The 15515-nt window shown below is 40.8% G+C and overlaps 2 protein-coding genes across 5 annotated transcripts in view; both read right to left on the bottom strand.

Annotated features, from left to right (window-relative positions):
- The window catches only part of sNPF (short neuropeptide F), an 82303-nt gene extending 78217 nt beyond the window's left edge, over window positions 1–4086 (bottom strand). Inside the window, exon 1 of one of the 2 annotated variants that reach the window (XM_062669940.1) lies at window positions 3516–4086. The gene's annotated coding sequence lies outside the window, so the exon portion shown is untranslated. The remainder of the gene's footprint in view (window positions 1–3515) is intronic. The other variant, XM_038012686.2, reaches the window with a different exon arrangement.
- Window positions 4087–11641: 7555 nt separating this feature from the next.
- LOC101737991 (intermembrane lipid transfer protein Vps13) overlaps window positions 11642–15515 on the bottom strand; it is a 68362-nt gene continuing 64488 nt past the window's right edge. For all 3 annotated transcript variants that reach the window (XM_038012753.2, XM_038012755.2, XM_038012756.2), the window contains 2 exons: window positions 15217–15342; window positions 11642–13203 (listed from right to left, as the gene is read on the bottom strand). In XM_038012753.2, coding sequence (XP_037868681.1) covers window positions 13003–13203; window positions 15217–15342 — 327 coding nt within the window. In that variant the 3' untranslated portion in view covers window positions 11642–13002. The remainder of the gene's footprint in view (window positions 13204–15216; window positions 15343–15515) is intronic.

Raw genomic sequence — 15515 nt, 5'->3', positions numbered from 1 at the left:
GGGATAGTGCGTCAGCGTTAGTGTTACTTTTACCCTTTTTGTAAACTACCGTATAGTCATATTCGCTTAATTTAAGTCTCCATCTCGTTAGTCTCGAATTCGGTTCTTTAATATTCATAATCCATTGAAGGGGCTTATGGTCGGTTAGTATTTTAAATTTACGACCGAAAAGATAGGGCCGAAAATATTTCGTAGCCCATACTATTGCCAGGAGTTCCTTTTCAATGGTACTATAGTTAATTTCGCTGTCGTTAAGGGTCCGGGAAGCGTAACATACAGGTTTGTCTGACCCAACGGGTCCTTGACTGAGGACGGCTCCGATTGCTAAGTTAGAAGCGTCTGTTGTTAGGATGAATTCTTTGTTAAAGTCTGGGTATTGCAGTATGGGGTCGTTTGTGAGTAGAGTCTTACATTTTTCAAAGCAGCTAATGTATTCGTGGTCAAAAGTTATTTTGTTAGTCTTTTTTAAACATTTTGTCATAGGTTTAGTTACTCTGGCGAAATCAGGGACGAATTTCCTGTAGTACCCTAACAGGCCCAGAAACTGCTTTATTTCTTTAGGTGTCTTTGGCATGGGATATTTTTTTATAGCCTCTATCTTGTCGGGATTTGGTTTTATACCGTCTTTGCTTATGACGTGTCCCAAGTACGCGGTTTCCAACTTAAGAAATTCAGACTTGTCCATCTGAATTTTAAAGTTCGATTCTCGTAGTCTGGTGAATACCTTCTCCAGATTTGTCATGTGCTCCTGTAGGGAGGTGCTAAATACGATAATATCATCGAGATATACAAGACAAATCTCGTTTTGTAGACCCCGGAGGACATTATCCATTACTCGTTGAAAGGTGGACGGAGAATTCTTCAAACCCATCGGCATGCGTAAAAATTCGAAATGTCCATGCTCGACGTTGAAAGCGGTTTTAGGTATATCACCAGGGCTCATTTCCACCTGGTAAAATCCAGATGCAAGGTCCAGAGTAGTAAAATACTGACACCTACCAAGCTTATCAAGGACATCTGTGATGTTAGGTATTGGATACTTATCGTCAATAGTCTTGTCGTTTAGTTTACGAAAATCTACAACTAGCCTCCACTTTTGTATGCCAGATGCATCTGATTTCTTTGGGACCACCCATATGGGAGAGCTCCAGGCCGAGTCAGAAGGTCTGATTATGCCTTGGTCCAACATTTTAGTGATTTGATCTCTAACTTCCTGACGGTGCACAAAAGGGTAGCGGTAGCTTTTCGTATAGACTGGTTGTTCGTCTGTAGTCTTAATCTGGTGTTTAATTTTATTAGTGAAGGTCAAGGCTTCACCCTCAATATAAAAAACGTCAGCATATTGTCCACATAAAGTCTCTAAATTAATCTTTTCTTCGACATTCAGATGATTAGTACGAAGCCGGGATAATACTTCCCTAACCCGGTTGGGGTCCTGCTCGTGGTTTCCGCATTCGATATTGAAGATGTCTACTTTTAGCCGTTGGTCAAAAGTGACGGTAATGTCGGAGTCAGTGGGGTTTTCCATCTCTATGATACCCGTATGATCGGTAACGGTAGTGATACATTCGTGTACAATGCAGTTACATATCACTTGCTCATTTATGTGCACTTCACCATCAGGGCTGTCTATGGGCACGTTAATCACCCTAGTTGTATTAGCAGGGATAAGTTCCTGATAGTTGGCCCTTCTACACATATAACATAACAACGGTATACAAGTATGATCGGTAATGAGTAAATTGCGTTTCAGATCGATTTGAGCTCCGTCTAAGAGGTCAAGTCCTAACAGTCCGTCGAAATGATTATGGAATTTGTAGATGAACAATTTAACATCTTTTTGTTCGTTGATATCTATAAAGTTAGGTAATGTTATTGAGAAGTCGTGGGTGCTCGTGATACGCGAGTTTGTAACCTCGAAAGGGTCTCGGTTGAGAGGTACGTGTGAAAAATACTTCTGCACGGCTTCAGGGCTGATAAACGACTGATTTGCGCCAGTATCCACTAGAAATTTAAGTGGTGGTTCGGACATCTGTATGTAACGTAATTCTCTTTTACATTGTAAATTAAGTTCTATTTTGGTTCGGGGTCGGTTCGACCTTTGTGAAAATCCGATTCATTTTGGTTTTGTCGACTGGTTGAGGGTTGAGGACCCTCCAAGGCATTTCCCGAGTACTGATGTTGCCCAAGGTCATCAGGGTACGCGTTATTATATTCGTATTCGATCGGGCTTTGATCGTAATATGTGTTAAAGTCATAGTAGTAATCGTTCGTTTCAGTGTATGGGTCAGAGTTGTAATACATGTCGTCATTGTCCGTCATAATGTTGTAATTTATTTCACGCGTTTTGAAATAATTTGACGGTGGTGGATTCCCGAATTTACGCCAGTCATGTCCCGACATCGTAGGCGGAAGCGTTTTAGTAACAAAATGACTAACTCCGCTCATTGGTTTCGGTCCAGGGTTTTGGGGGTTGTTACGCGAAGGAAATCTAAATGCCGCTTGGGGGTTGTAGTTAGGTGGAGGTGCGCGGAACATTTGCTGTGTGCGACTGGGCATCCGCGGCTGGTAAAAGTTGTTAGGCGGCTGGTAACCGGCTTGCGGTTGCATCATCGTCGGTCTATACGATTGCGGTTGTGGCATAATGTTAAATGGTTTAGGTGGCGTGAAGGAGGTGAACCCGGGAACTTTTGGTGGTCCATGGGTCTGCTGTTGCGGCGTATATGAATGGCGTTTGTCAGCGTTTTCATTACGTTGTTGCAAATAAATTATGTTTAACTCCTCTTGGACAAATTCCAGTGCCTTTTCAATTGTATTGGGTCTCATACATCGAATACGTGACCCCAGAGGTTCTCTTAGCCCTCTCACAAAAGATTGCAACGTTAATTTTTTGTATAATTCCCGCTTAGCCTCAATAGTGGTGCTAATCGTTTCATGCAACGTGACGTAAGTCATTATGGTACTGAAGAGGTTCTGGCATTTGTCAAAAAACTCAATGGGTGTGCTGTTTCCTTGTCCTAATAGCGAAAGGTCATTGTAAAGAGCGGTTTCGTCTCTCTGGTCTGAAAAATTGTTGATTAAAGCATTACGAATGCCCTGCCAGCTTTCGGGTATCCCGTTTGAATTAATTGTCCTTGCCGCATTACCGGTAATTTTATTTAAAATTCCATTTAATAAACATAAGTTAGTTAAATCCGCGCCTGGCTCAGCTCTTAGATATTGAATGACAATTTGATCACAAATTCGAATGAACCTCGTGAGAACATTCGGATTCCCGTCGAATTCCGGCACTGGGCGCAACGCCTTATAAATGGTGTCAGGGTCCATTATGTCTAATATACTACCACTAAATAACCTATCTATACCTAAGTCTAATTCTAATTTCAAGAAGGTCGATATTTCTACCTAAATCTAGCTCCCTATTGCGATTGATCTGCCTTGAAGAGACAGATCGGTGAGGTTTGTGAGGGTGGAAAATTTTGACGGGTTCGTACAAGGAAGCAACACAAGGGTACAATAATTCGAATGTACTTACAGATTTTTCATTATCTTCGGTCCACTGAAGTTCAAGTGATCGCCTTCGGCCGCGAGCCTACCAAAGTTCGAATCTCGAGACAAAGCACTTAATAGCGCGAGCAGCGTCAATGCGTGATCGCTGGGTTTCGATATTAGAGGTCCTTAAATCGCGCGCGCACTGCTTCTCAAGATCCTACCGACTGCGCCAATTACGGAGGTCGCAGCCTAAGGTCTTAAAAAAAACCGAAACTGAATCTAAAGTTTATTAAAATTAAAAAAGATTACAATGAAACTTAAACTTAATTATTGCTACTGGTCTGTCTTCCGACGATGTGAGTTCAGAAGTGCGGGCCCCGTGGCTGGCTTCGAGGCTCCATGAGGTAAAGGTGCTGAATCGGCGTCCCCGCACTCATGTGCGTCAATGTGCCATTTACGTCAATGCACGGTTTCTAGGGTGTTGAAATGCTGTCTCAGCGTTCACGACAGTCACGTACGCCAGTGTATATATGTGGTAAAATTCCTATTGCATATCGGAATATTACATAGAGTTAGGGTATATAACACAATAATAAACAATAATAAAACAATAATAAAAACAACAATAATAAAAAATATTTTTTTTTTTTTTTTTTTTATTGCCCTTGTAGGCAGACGAGCATACGGCCCACCTGATGGTGAGTGGTTACCGTCGCCCATGGACTTCAGCAATGCCAGGGGCAGAGCCAAGCCGCTGCCTACCGCTTAATACTCTCCACAAGCCTCGTTTAAAGAAGGACATGTCATAGCGCTCGGGAAACACCGTGGAGGGGAGCTCATTCCATAGCCGGATGGTACGTGGCAAAAAAGATCTCTGAAAACGCACTGTGGATGACCGCAGTGGCTCCAGGTAGTATGGATGAACTCTACTCCGGTGGCGGGCGGTGCGATGGTAAAAACGAGATGCCGGTATCATCTCGAACAATTCCTCAGAGCACTCCCCATGAAACATGCGGTACAGAATACAGAGGGAACCAAAGTCCCTCCGCAGACCCAGAGGCTCCAAACGATCCGTGAGAATGGGATTATCGACAATCCGAACGGCCCTCCTCTGTATGGAGTCAAATGGAAGAAGCTGGTATTTGGGAGCCCCGGCCCAGAGATGGGAGCAGTACTCCACGCGAGGCCGGACTTGTGCTTTATAAAGCAAAAGTCTTTGTCCAGGCGTGAAGTACCGCTTTGCTCTGTTGAGGACTCCCAGCATTTTGGACGCCAACTTGGCTTTGCCTTCCAAATGACTCCGAAACTGGACATCGCTCGAAATGTCGACCCCAAGTATCCCGATACTCTCGGAAGGTTGCAGGGATACTCCTTGGAATTGCGGCGCCATGACAAAGGGGTCCTTCTTCGCAGTGAACGCGCAAACTTGTGTCTTTATCGGGTTGAATTGAACTAAGTTCAATTCACCCCATTCGGAGACTCGCCCCAGAGAGTTCTCCACTTCAGACACAAGTTTTGATCGTCTCTCTTGCACCGCGCTCCGAGAGAGACTCTGATGGCCGATATATCGCGCATCCCCCGTGCTGTCATCCGCATAGCAATGCATGCCATCAATAGACATCATGTCATTGATATACAGGATGAAAAGCGTGGGGGAGAGCACCGAACCTTGTGGAACGCCAGCGTTAATGGTCATGGTATCAGAGCAGTCACCGTCTACAACGACCGCGATGCTCCGCCCATCCAAAAAGCTAGCGATCCACTTGCAGAGTCCCTCGGGGATTCCGTAAGATGGTAGCTTCGATAGAAGTGCCCTATGCCAGACCCTGTCGAAGGCCTTCGCGATATCAAGGCTCACAGCAAGAGCCTCGCCCTTGCTCTCCAAGGCTTCAGCCCACCTGTGAGTAAGGTATACAAGAAGATCGCCAGCTGAGCGACCGTGACGGAAACCGTACTGTCGGTCACTGATCAGCTGGCGATCCTCAAGATACTTCAGGAGTTGTGTATTTATTATTCGCTCCATCACCTTGGAAAGCAAGGAAGTTATCGCGATAGGCCTATAGCTCGACGGGTCCGACCGGTCACCCTTCTTGGGGATAGGGTGGACGTGGGCGGTCTTCCATGAAGACGGAACCCTGTTAGCGCAATAAGAGAGGCGATACAAACGCGTTAGCGCAGGTGTCAACTCAGGGGCGCACGTTTTCAGAACCACTGCGGGGATGCCGTCTGGCCCACTCGACTTATGGACGTCCAGGAGTCGGAGCTCCCGCCTAACTGCACACTGTGTGAAGCAGATATCCGGCAGGGAGCTATCACACCGGGGGATGTTCGGTGGTGTGGCACCCCCGTCGTCCACAGTCGAGTTCGAGGCGAAGAGTTTGACCAGAAGGTCAGCCTTCTCTTTCGCGCTGTGGGCCAGAGTGTCATCGGACTTGCGCAGTGGTGGGAGACTGGACCTACAAAAGTTTCCTTCTGCAGCTTTGGCGAGCGACCAAAAAGCACGGCTCCCGGAGGGATAGCTCTTTAATCGCTCGCCAACTCTAGCAACGTGCTCCGACTTCGCCTTGGCAATTACCTTCTTGTAGGACCTGGAAGCGGCGTTATATTTCCGCCTTTCCCCTGAGATGTTAGGATCCCGACGTCTCCTGGCATTATCCCATGCCACGTATGCGGACCGCTTGAGGTGTGCAGCATCCCTACTGGCATTGTTATACCAGGGTCTGCTGCGACCCCCAACGGGCACTTCAGAGGAGGGAATAAACAATTCCATCCCCCGGAGCACCACGTCTTTAAGACGGTCCGCACAGACGTCAGGATCAGCAGAGGAAAAGCAGAACCGCCCCCATGGGTAGGATGCGTAAAATTCACGCAATCCATCCCAATCTGCTGACATATACCGCCAAACTCTACGATACCCGGTCGTCGTTCGACGACCAGGACGAGAGAGTGGTACGGCAGCACGAATAAGGCAGTGATCAGACGATCCAAGCGGAGCGTCGACCACCACACTGTATCCGGCCGGATCCGTGGTCAACAGAAGGTCCAACAAAGAAGGTTCGTGCCCCTCGATATCTGGGACACGGGTGGGCTGTGTCACCAGCTGGGAGAAGCCGTAGGCCAAGGCGAAATCGTAGGCAGTCCGACCCGGGAGGTCAGTGGTTCTGGACCCCAACCACTCTTGATGGTGAGCGTTAAAGTCTCCAAGAACCACCACCTCCGCAGATGGGTACTGCTCAAGCACGCGGTTAGTCCCCTCTTGCACATGCTCAAACAGAGTTGAACCTGCATCACTGCTGTGGGACCTGTACAGGCACGCGTAGATTCGGATACAGCCCCCGTGATCCACGCGCAGCCACAAGAGGGACAGGTCCCGTTGTTCGAGGCCCCGAAGACGGCGACAACAGACATCCGCCCGGACGAATACGCACACCCCGGCTTTACGTAGGAAGTTGTGCTCCAATACGTAGCCGGGGTATTCAAGGTATGAGGTATCGTCCGGAGCAGATATCTGCGTCTCCGTTAAAAAAAGCAGGGCAGGCTGCGCCGTCTCGAGGTGGTGGTGTACGGCGTCAAGGTTGCTATGTAGGCCCCTGACATTGCTGAAATCCACATTAAATGTGGAATGGGGAACCGCCTGTAAAACCCTTTTCTTTTTTTTAAACTTCATAAATTATATTTCCGGAGAGTAGGATTAGGAGAGGTAGGATGTTGGAGGTGAGATCGAGGCAACACCTGAATGAAGCGCGGATCATAGTACGTGCTCGACCACGGGTTGCGCGAGAGACTGACGCAGGGCATGGAAGGGCCCCCAGTCCACCCTGCGTACGATCGCCGGGATCCACTCCGGTCTCCGACTCCGGCACGACGACCGCACGACAGGATTTTACACCGGTTGGCGGGACAGCTTCCCGGGGCGGAGTTTAGTAGAGACACCCGGGTTCAGGTCCCCTACTGACCGGCGGGCGGCAGCGGATACCGTTTCACTAGGTCTCCCTATACCCCCGCCAAACAATCACGCCCCGTGAGCTCGCACGCACGTCTGCTCCGCATGTTCCAGACGTCACCAAGACTCACCCCCAGCAAGGAAGGGGAAAGGGAAGGAATAGAACTGGCTCTCCAACCCACACGCCGGAACACAGCTAGGCTATTTGGCGGCGGACTCTAGTTGGAGGGTGGTCGCCAGCCAGTCGGACAAGTCCTACCACCGATTATGAATTCGGCTCCCGTTTTGCACCACCCAGGGGTCACTTGTAGGGAATCGCGGGTTAAACCTACGGAAGCGGGAAGCACCAACCCCCATATTCGTATTATGCTTTCTTCATCCATATTATTATATACATTTTTATCATTTAAGTAAAGATATTGATTCCAGCCTAGATATCGTGATACAAGACTAACTAACTAAAACCCTAAGCCTAGCCCAAGCCTAGACCATAGACAAACTAGGATATTTCACTAATCTTGCTTTAGTAGTAGCTTCCAATGAAATCGCATTGAAAAAATAAATTAAAACCTGACTCAACTCAAAATAGTGCATAACGAATGAGTTCTCACATTTTAAAAACTAGATATCGAACTGTTTTTCGTCGAAAATATTTGAAACCATCCGATATATAATATATAAGCCGATATGATTATGGCGAGAATTATCTCATTAAACCTACTTTCACATACAAGATCTTATGTTTTGCTTCGGATTAAAGTTTAGACTCTGCTCAACACTAGTTTTCCAATATTATCATCATTTGCGTATTAAAGCAGCGGGTTGGTCGATTTTCAATACGCATTCTAATGGAAATTTCCTGTTTGTTGCAGACTATGCTTTGTAAATAGGTTTAGTTGTTGGAATTTATGCAAATGCAAGTTTGCAGTTTCAAATTAAAATACAGCGGGGTCGAATGAAAGCATTTTTACGTTGAAAGTTTGCAAATTTTTATACACTAAACCTATATAAAATTTAGTAATGTTTTTTTGCTATCATAACCTTAAATTTAAAGTCATGTAACGAGTGCTAGCCTTTCTGGATCGTGTCTGGGTCTGAACTGAAATAATGAAGCGTTGTACAACTATTTGAAATAAGGCACGAAAAAAAGAAAACGTCTTCTTTCGTCAATTAACTAACTTTACATTATGCCTCATTAGTTCAAACGTCTTTAGAAATATATGTGATATTCGATCAGTACTTAGCAAATAGACTATTAAAGAAAAGACCTTTTATAGACAATAAAAGATATCAGCTCTTTTGTGCAATTTACTTACATTATCGTCTTACGCGTTCCCTTAACAAAACTCGTAAATTCAAGACAACAGCTATACAGGGTCATTAACAAGCTGAACTCGTTATGGATTTACCACCGAATATGATTTATAACAAATTTATGTTAATTTGTCGTTCTCGTTTTAAAAGTTAGTTTTAAACATAAATTTTTCAAACTTTGTGACAATCGAAATTTCTTCGTAAATAGCGTTAATATACCCACTTTATATACATATACCATGTACCTTTTATTAAGTCGATTATAAATAATTCAATCCATGCTTGTGTTTCAAACCATTTGTGCGATCTTACTCGATGCCTAGTCATCAATTTGGTCAATTCCAAATGATAACTATTACTATCATCGAAGAAATCAACCATTATTTATAGATCTATGGCCTAAAAAGTAAGAAGCTCTATGTCGTGGTCATGTGACTATACCACTGTACGACCATCAAGCGAGCCCCGGTTTTTCTAGACAAATTAGACAATATTTTTACAATAAGTCTTTAACTATAAAGTTGCTGTTTTACAACATGTACCGAACATTTTAAATAAATTCTGGCAATAAATTCTAAACTCTTTTTTTTATATATATGGAATCTATTTTCAGGTTTAGTAATTTTTTTTATTCATTAGTATTTTCTTTCCAATACATTTGTAAATTTTTCTTCAACGATCAAAATACCAGTAATTCTGGAATATGGGCTCCATCGCGGCAGCAATGCTGCACAAACAACCCACAACATTAATGCTACGTGCGGAGAGAACACTACTAACGAAATCACGACTCATTATTGGTTTGAACGCTTCCGACGTGAAAATTTTGATCCGAAAATCTAACCCCGTGATCGCCCGAAAACTAGACTCAACGACGAAGAATTAAAAGCGATAGAGAAAGCTGTGATACTCAATCCCCGCTTAGCCAGCGGCAGCTTTCAACGTTATCATCAAAACGGTATTGGTCCATTTGCATCAAATTGGCAAGGTAAACATAAGTATAAGTGGATGCCGCACGAAATGAAGGATCGCCAGCGCGACGAACGCGTTAAGGTCCCAAGATAGGTTTTTAACTGCTTTCGAAGTCAGAAAGTATATAGTATATAGGAAAATAGAAATATATAGTATATACAGATTATCTGTTTGGCAGTGACAGGACTTGGCTACCTGCTGTCGAGTTACTCTTCAAACTTGATTGAAAAGGCATTTCATAAGGCTCGGCGTACACTGTGGTAGGTATTCGTGCAGCTAAAAGCTTCAGCTAGTCACTTAATCTACGACATCAGCAATAGATCATGTTACTACTACTGGCTGACTTGGTGGTGCAAGTTAGCGGCCCTCACTCACTGTTGCGCCGAGGGTCGTGGGTTCGATTCCCACATCGGGCTAACATTGAGTGATGAAGAGGTTTGTTTGGTCTTTGTCTGGGTGCTTATAATCTATATATGGATATATTGAAAAACATATATCTATGTTTAACAGTATCTAGTACCCATAACACAGGGAATCATAAATTAGGGTTCGTGCCAGATTTGTTCCCAGTTATTTATTAATTTTATTATTACTGTTCGCGTCCATAAAATAATTACTCTTTAAGGCAACGTTTCTTTGGTCTCACCCCAATGTTGGCTCTATTCAAGCACGAATATTAACTTAAACGAGACTCTAAATTTTAACGTCCGTAAAGTGAAGATGTCATTACGTTTGTAGACTTAACTGACGTAAGCCATCATCCAGAATATCCGTTTTATTGTTCGAATATAAACCGTTTATTATTACTCAGTTTAATTGTAACACGTTCGGAACGGATTTACGATGGAGTTATACATAATTTATCATTGTGTTAAATTCTTCGTAGTGTGATTTCAATATTCGTTTGAAAATTAACAGCCCTAGACGCGTTCTTGGGTAAGCTAAGTAACTTGTAGTAACATACATAACATCTTCATCTACTCATTATTAGGTATCTGTCGAGATGTTAACAGTTCTAATTAATAATTAGCGGCCGTCTGGTGTAGTGGTCATGGTCACTATAAAAGGGGGTTGCGGGTTCAAATCCCGCCAAGGGAAGATATTCGTATGATAAATATAAAATGTATTTTCCAGGGTTATGGATGTATATTAAATATATGTATGTGTATAATAAAAATCTTACATTTATTTCCGTTATCTGGTACCTGTAATACAAGTTCTTTACGAACTTAACACGGGACTAGTTAACGTGGCGTGATTGTTAGTAAATAGTAAATATATAGTATATATAAAAATTTAAAACAAAATCACACTAAACACATTAGCAAGCCGAACTAGAAATTAAATATGTATGTTGGATCCCGGAACTTCCGGTCTGAATAACATTCCTAAATAATACAATTATACTATTATCATCGACTTCAGGCACTATTTAAATAAGTGCTTGAGGTCGATACTTCGAATATTCTGGCCAGACATTATCTCTATATATAAAAATGAATTGCTGTTCGTTAGTCTCGCTAAAACTCGAGAACGGCTAAACCGATTTGGCTAATTTTGGTCTTGAATTATTTGTGGAAGTCCAGAGAAGGTTTAAAAGGTAGATAAATTTGAAAATGCTCGGAATTAAATGAAAATAAAAATTTTGTTTTTCCTTTGATGTGTCCCCCGTCGGTCTTTTATTTATCGATTGAGGCACTACGAAGTCTGCCGGGTCAGCTAGTATCAAATAAAGACCTCTGGACTAAATCTGACCCAGACCCCATGGCTTACTATATTACTTGGTAGCGCTTAGGTTGGACAGTTTACACTTTTGGTATGTATACGAAGTTATGTTTCTGTCCCCTTAAACCCCATAAATCGTTTCATAGTGCTTCTAGCTTGGTTTTTTTTTAAATATATTAAAAATAAAATACTCAATTTTGTTTAAATATTTATTACAAAATATCCATAAACAAGCTGAAAACGAATCGTAAATACATAGTTGATATTGTGCAGGAAGCTACAATCACAAGGATTACATTCCGATCTAAATTATTAAACAACAGTTTACAATGAAAATATTATATTATGCACCTTCTTTCAATTCTGAAATTTATTTTCAATTAACAGAAAAAAATATGTACTTCTAACAATAAGGCACTGATTCAAGCTACATACAATTATTAATAAAACAATCGAATTTCATAGAACATTGAACATATTACATTCGATAAGTAGCATTATTTATTAAGTTTTGTAATTTTACGATACATTGTTTTTAACGTATATTATAAACAAGTTTGTTTCACATAGACAATATATAGAAAACATAACACAGCACAACGTAACAGGATCATGAGTATTTTAAAAAAAAAATGTACAACAATCCAAAAATTACTAAGAAAATCATTTACTCGAAGAAAAAAAAACTTAAAAATACATAAACACGCGTCACAAAGCTCTCTGTAAATACGTAAAGGAAGACCAGTAATGTAATAATGTGTAAACTTATAATATATTATTTTGTAACCTTATTAAATGCAAAGGCTCTTTCATATTATTATTTACATTCGAATCTCAAAGCCGTACTTCAAAATAATTAACGAATATAAAAATTTGTAGAAGTCATAGTGAACACAACGCGCCGTAGCTAGTCAGTCGATTTATTACATATTTGGCAGCTGTAGTCACATAGCGATATCACACATTCGAGAAAAACGCTCCCGACTTTAGAATATCGTGTTGAATAATTAAAAAGACTTAAACATTTTAAACAAATGAAGCATTCTTCTATAATTTAATCAATGCGACGGCTTCGAATTAGGGACGATCTACACGGACTACACGGATATATATTTAGGGAAATTAAGTAGTCAAAGTTAAGTATAATAGATATATATCGACGCTTGAAAGGCAAACGTGACTAAGCGACAATGCGTGAACTTTACAGTAGACCAATTTAAAGTTGAAATATCTGAAAAAAAAAAATATTTTAACGAATCTAGCTGTAGGATTGAAATGATTTTAATAGACCTAGAAATTTTTTTTTTTTGCGCATCGAATATGGTTATTGCCTATCATTTATGTACAAAGCAGTTATTGTCGCTTAGTCACGTTCGCCTTTCAAGCGTCGATATGGATATATCGATCTGGTGCAAGCTTTAATTGAAGCTTTTGGGCCCGTAATGGTGCACGTTAAAGTGGTAAGCGACAGTGAACAACGCTGTGCGGAAATCGAATAAAAGTAGAAAGATCTCCCGCAACGCGTCGGCTGCGGAAAACCTCCCTACGGCCTCTAGTCAACGGGCCGAGCTCATGAGCCGTTGACACTGAGTCAGCAAGTATTTCTTCTGTTGTTCGTCAAAAAGTAGTATAACTTTCCCCGAGCCGGAACTCGAGAACATTCCTAGTACTTTCTTCTTGGCTGTGGGAATGTAAACGCCCTTGTTGACAGGCGACGGCACTTCCGGCAGTTCGGTCCATAGGTAAGTCCAGACGATCTATTAAACATCACATAATATATCTATACTATTTAATGGTATATTATATATTAAAGATAATCCATACTAATATTATAAAGAGGAAAATTTGTTTGTTAGTTTGTATTGAATAGGCTCTGAAACTACTGAAGCGATTTGAAAAAATCTTTCACTGTTTGGAAGTTACACTATTCCCGAGTGCCATAGGCTATAATCTTTTTTGAAAAAAATTAGGGATCCTTACTATGACTCCCATAATGTAACCCAAGGTGTAAAAAAATTACCTAAAATATTCTTTACATCGCGTGCTCTGCGAAAACTGTTGATGATAGAATAAAATAATGTACTACGACTTTGTAGAACACATTATTATTTACAAAAAGTGTCGCGACAGCATATGTCTAATTAGTAACTAACTGCAATAAATGTTCTTTTATTTAAAAAAATAAAACAATGTCAAATATCGTTAAATTTTTTGTTAAAGACCCGAGCGGAGCCGTGGCGGGCCGCTTGTATAATATATTTATACTATTTGACAGTATATTATATTTTAAATATTGTATATAATACGTATTGTTTTTTGCATATCGTCGATGTCAAACCAAAATCGGCTATGTGCAAAAATTCAATTTTGAATTAACGAGTATAAAATTTTATATGAAGGTGAATTTTTAAGAACTATATCAAATGAAAGCTATAGATAAATATTAAATCTAAAAACACATAACAGTTTTTTATAAACGGTAGATAGGGCTGTGAACTATACGAAAAGATCAAAAAGTAAGAATCTCAAAAAGTGCACATACAGATTTTGGTTTGACAACGACAATATACAATACAACTAAAAATCCTATATTATCGTACGTATCTACTCGTTTCATTCTCACGTTGGATTGGAACACATCGATATACGATATACAACAATGTTAGTCTTGTTCTTAGATGACTATGAATTCATTTTTTGAAGTGAAAACTTCTTTAGAATCTTTGTGATTTCAAACCGGATGCAACGGAAAAAACGACAGGTAAGAGACACAAATACAAAAATGTGTAGGATGAAGCCAGCAAAGAATGAGACAGAAATATACATACTATTTAATACACCGCCATCTGTGAGATTTTTTAATACTAACGTGTGTATGAAAGCTCTTGTAGTGAATTTTAATTTAGGATTATACGTGAAATTAAAATATCAATTCACAGAGGGCGCTACCTTACAATTATTTACTAATGACAAAATTTTACATATACTTAAGACGTTTAGGATAATTGTATTTTAATTTTGGAAGGTTTCACTTCTACCACGTGTGAATTGCCCACATGTATTTTTTTTAAATTACAGTGTCCTATGATTACACCTTTTCTTTTGCCCTATCTATACTAATATTTTATAAAGCTGAAGAATTTGTTTTTTTATATAAAACATTATTAGCTCAAACATTAAAAACAACAGTTCAAATTCGATCTCATATAACTGAGTATGAATAATGCATTAAATTCATATATAATTTTCCTTTACGTGCCTCGATATGTAATCTAGCATTATCCGTTGGAAAAATCACAACACTGGCAAAACGAAAAAACCGCGCGTGATCCGTCTTACGTTCACTCTGTGTTTATTATACACAAACATTATGGTTAGTGTAATTCAGAACAAAAATAATTTTCATAGACATTTCGAACTTGTTTTTTTTTTTTATTACTAAATTTTTTACTGTCCTTGTAGGCAAACGAGCAAATGGCGCACCTGACGGTTACCGTCGTCGCCCATGGACATCAGCAATGGCAGGAGCAGAGCCAAGCCGCTGCCTACCGTTTAATACTCTCCACAAGCCTCGTTTGAAAAAGGACATGTCAGCACTCGAAAAACACTGTGGAGGGGAGCTCTTTCCAAAGTCGGATGGTACGTGGGAAAAAAGATTGCGTGAAACGCACGCTTTATTTTGAAAATCGTTACTATCTTCGTATATAAATATAGATATATTAAGCGTTTCTACTGCGGGAATGAACCAATATAAACTAAGTTTCAGTTACCTGCCAACCCCCGAACACGTTATTCTTCTCCAAATACAAAATTCTTTTGTCGGTGCAGACGACCACCTCCTTGGCTGGGATCACCCACACGTGAGCTTCGTACGTGTCCGTAGTCACGTATTTACCCTGACCGACAAATGCAATGAATAAATTACATGTTTTAATTAATTTATTTATTAACTTAAGTTATAGATACCAACAGCAGTGCTATAGTTGACAACATCTTGAATTAAAAAAGTTAGGAAAATTTAATAAAATCCAATCCAATGGTATTAAAATACCTATAGCCGTAATTTTTT

The sequence above is a fragment of the Bombyx mori genome, chromosome 9 (assembly GCF_030269925.1).
Source record: "Bombyx mori chromosome 9, ASM3026992v2".
Taxonomy (NCBI): domain Eukaryota; kingdom Metazoa; phylum Arthropoda; class Insecta; order Lepidoptera; family Bombycidae; genus Bombyx; species Bombyx mori.
The sequence above is the reverse complement of the archived record's forward strand: the minus strand, read 5'-3'. Positions and strand labels throughout refer to the sequence as shown.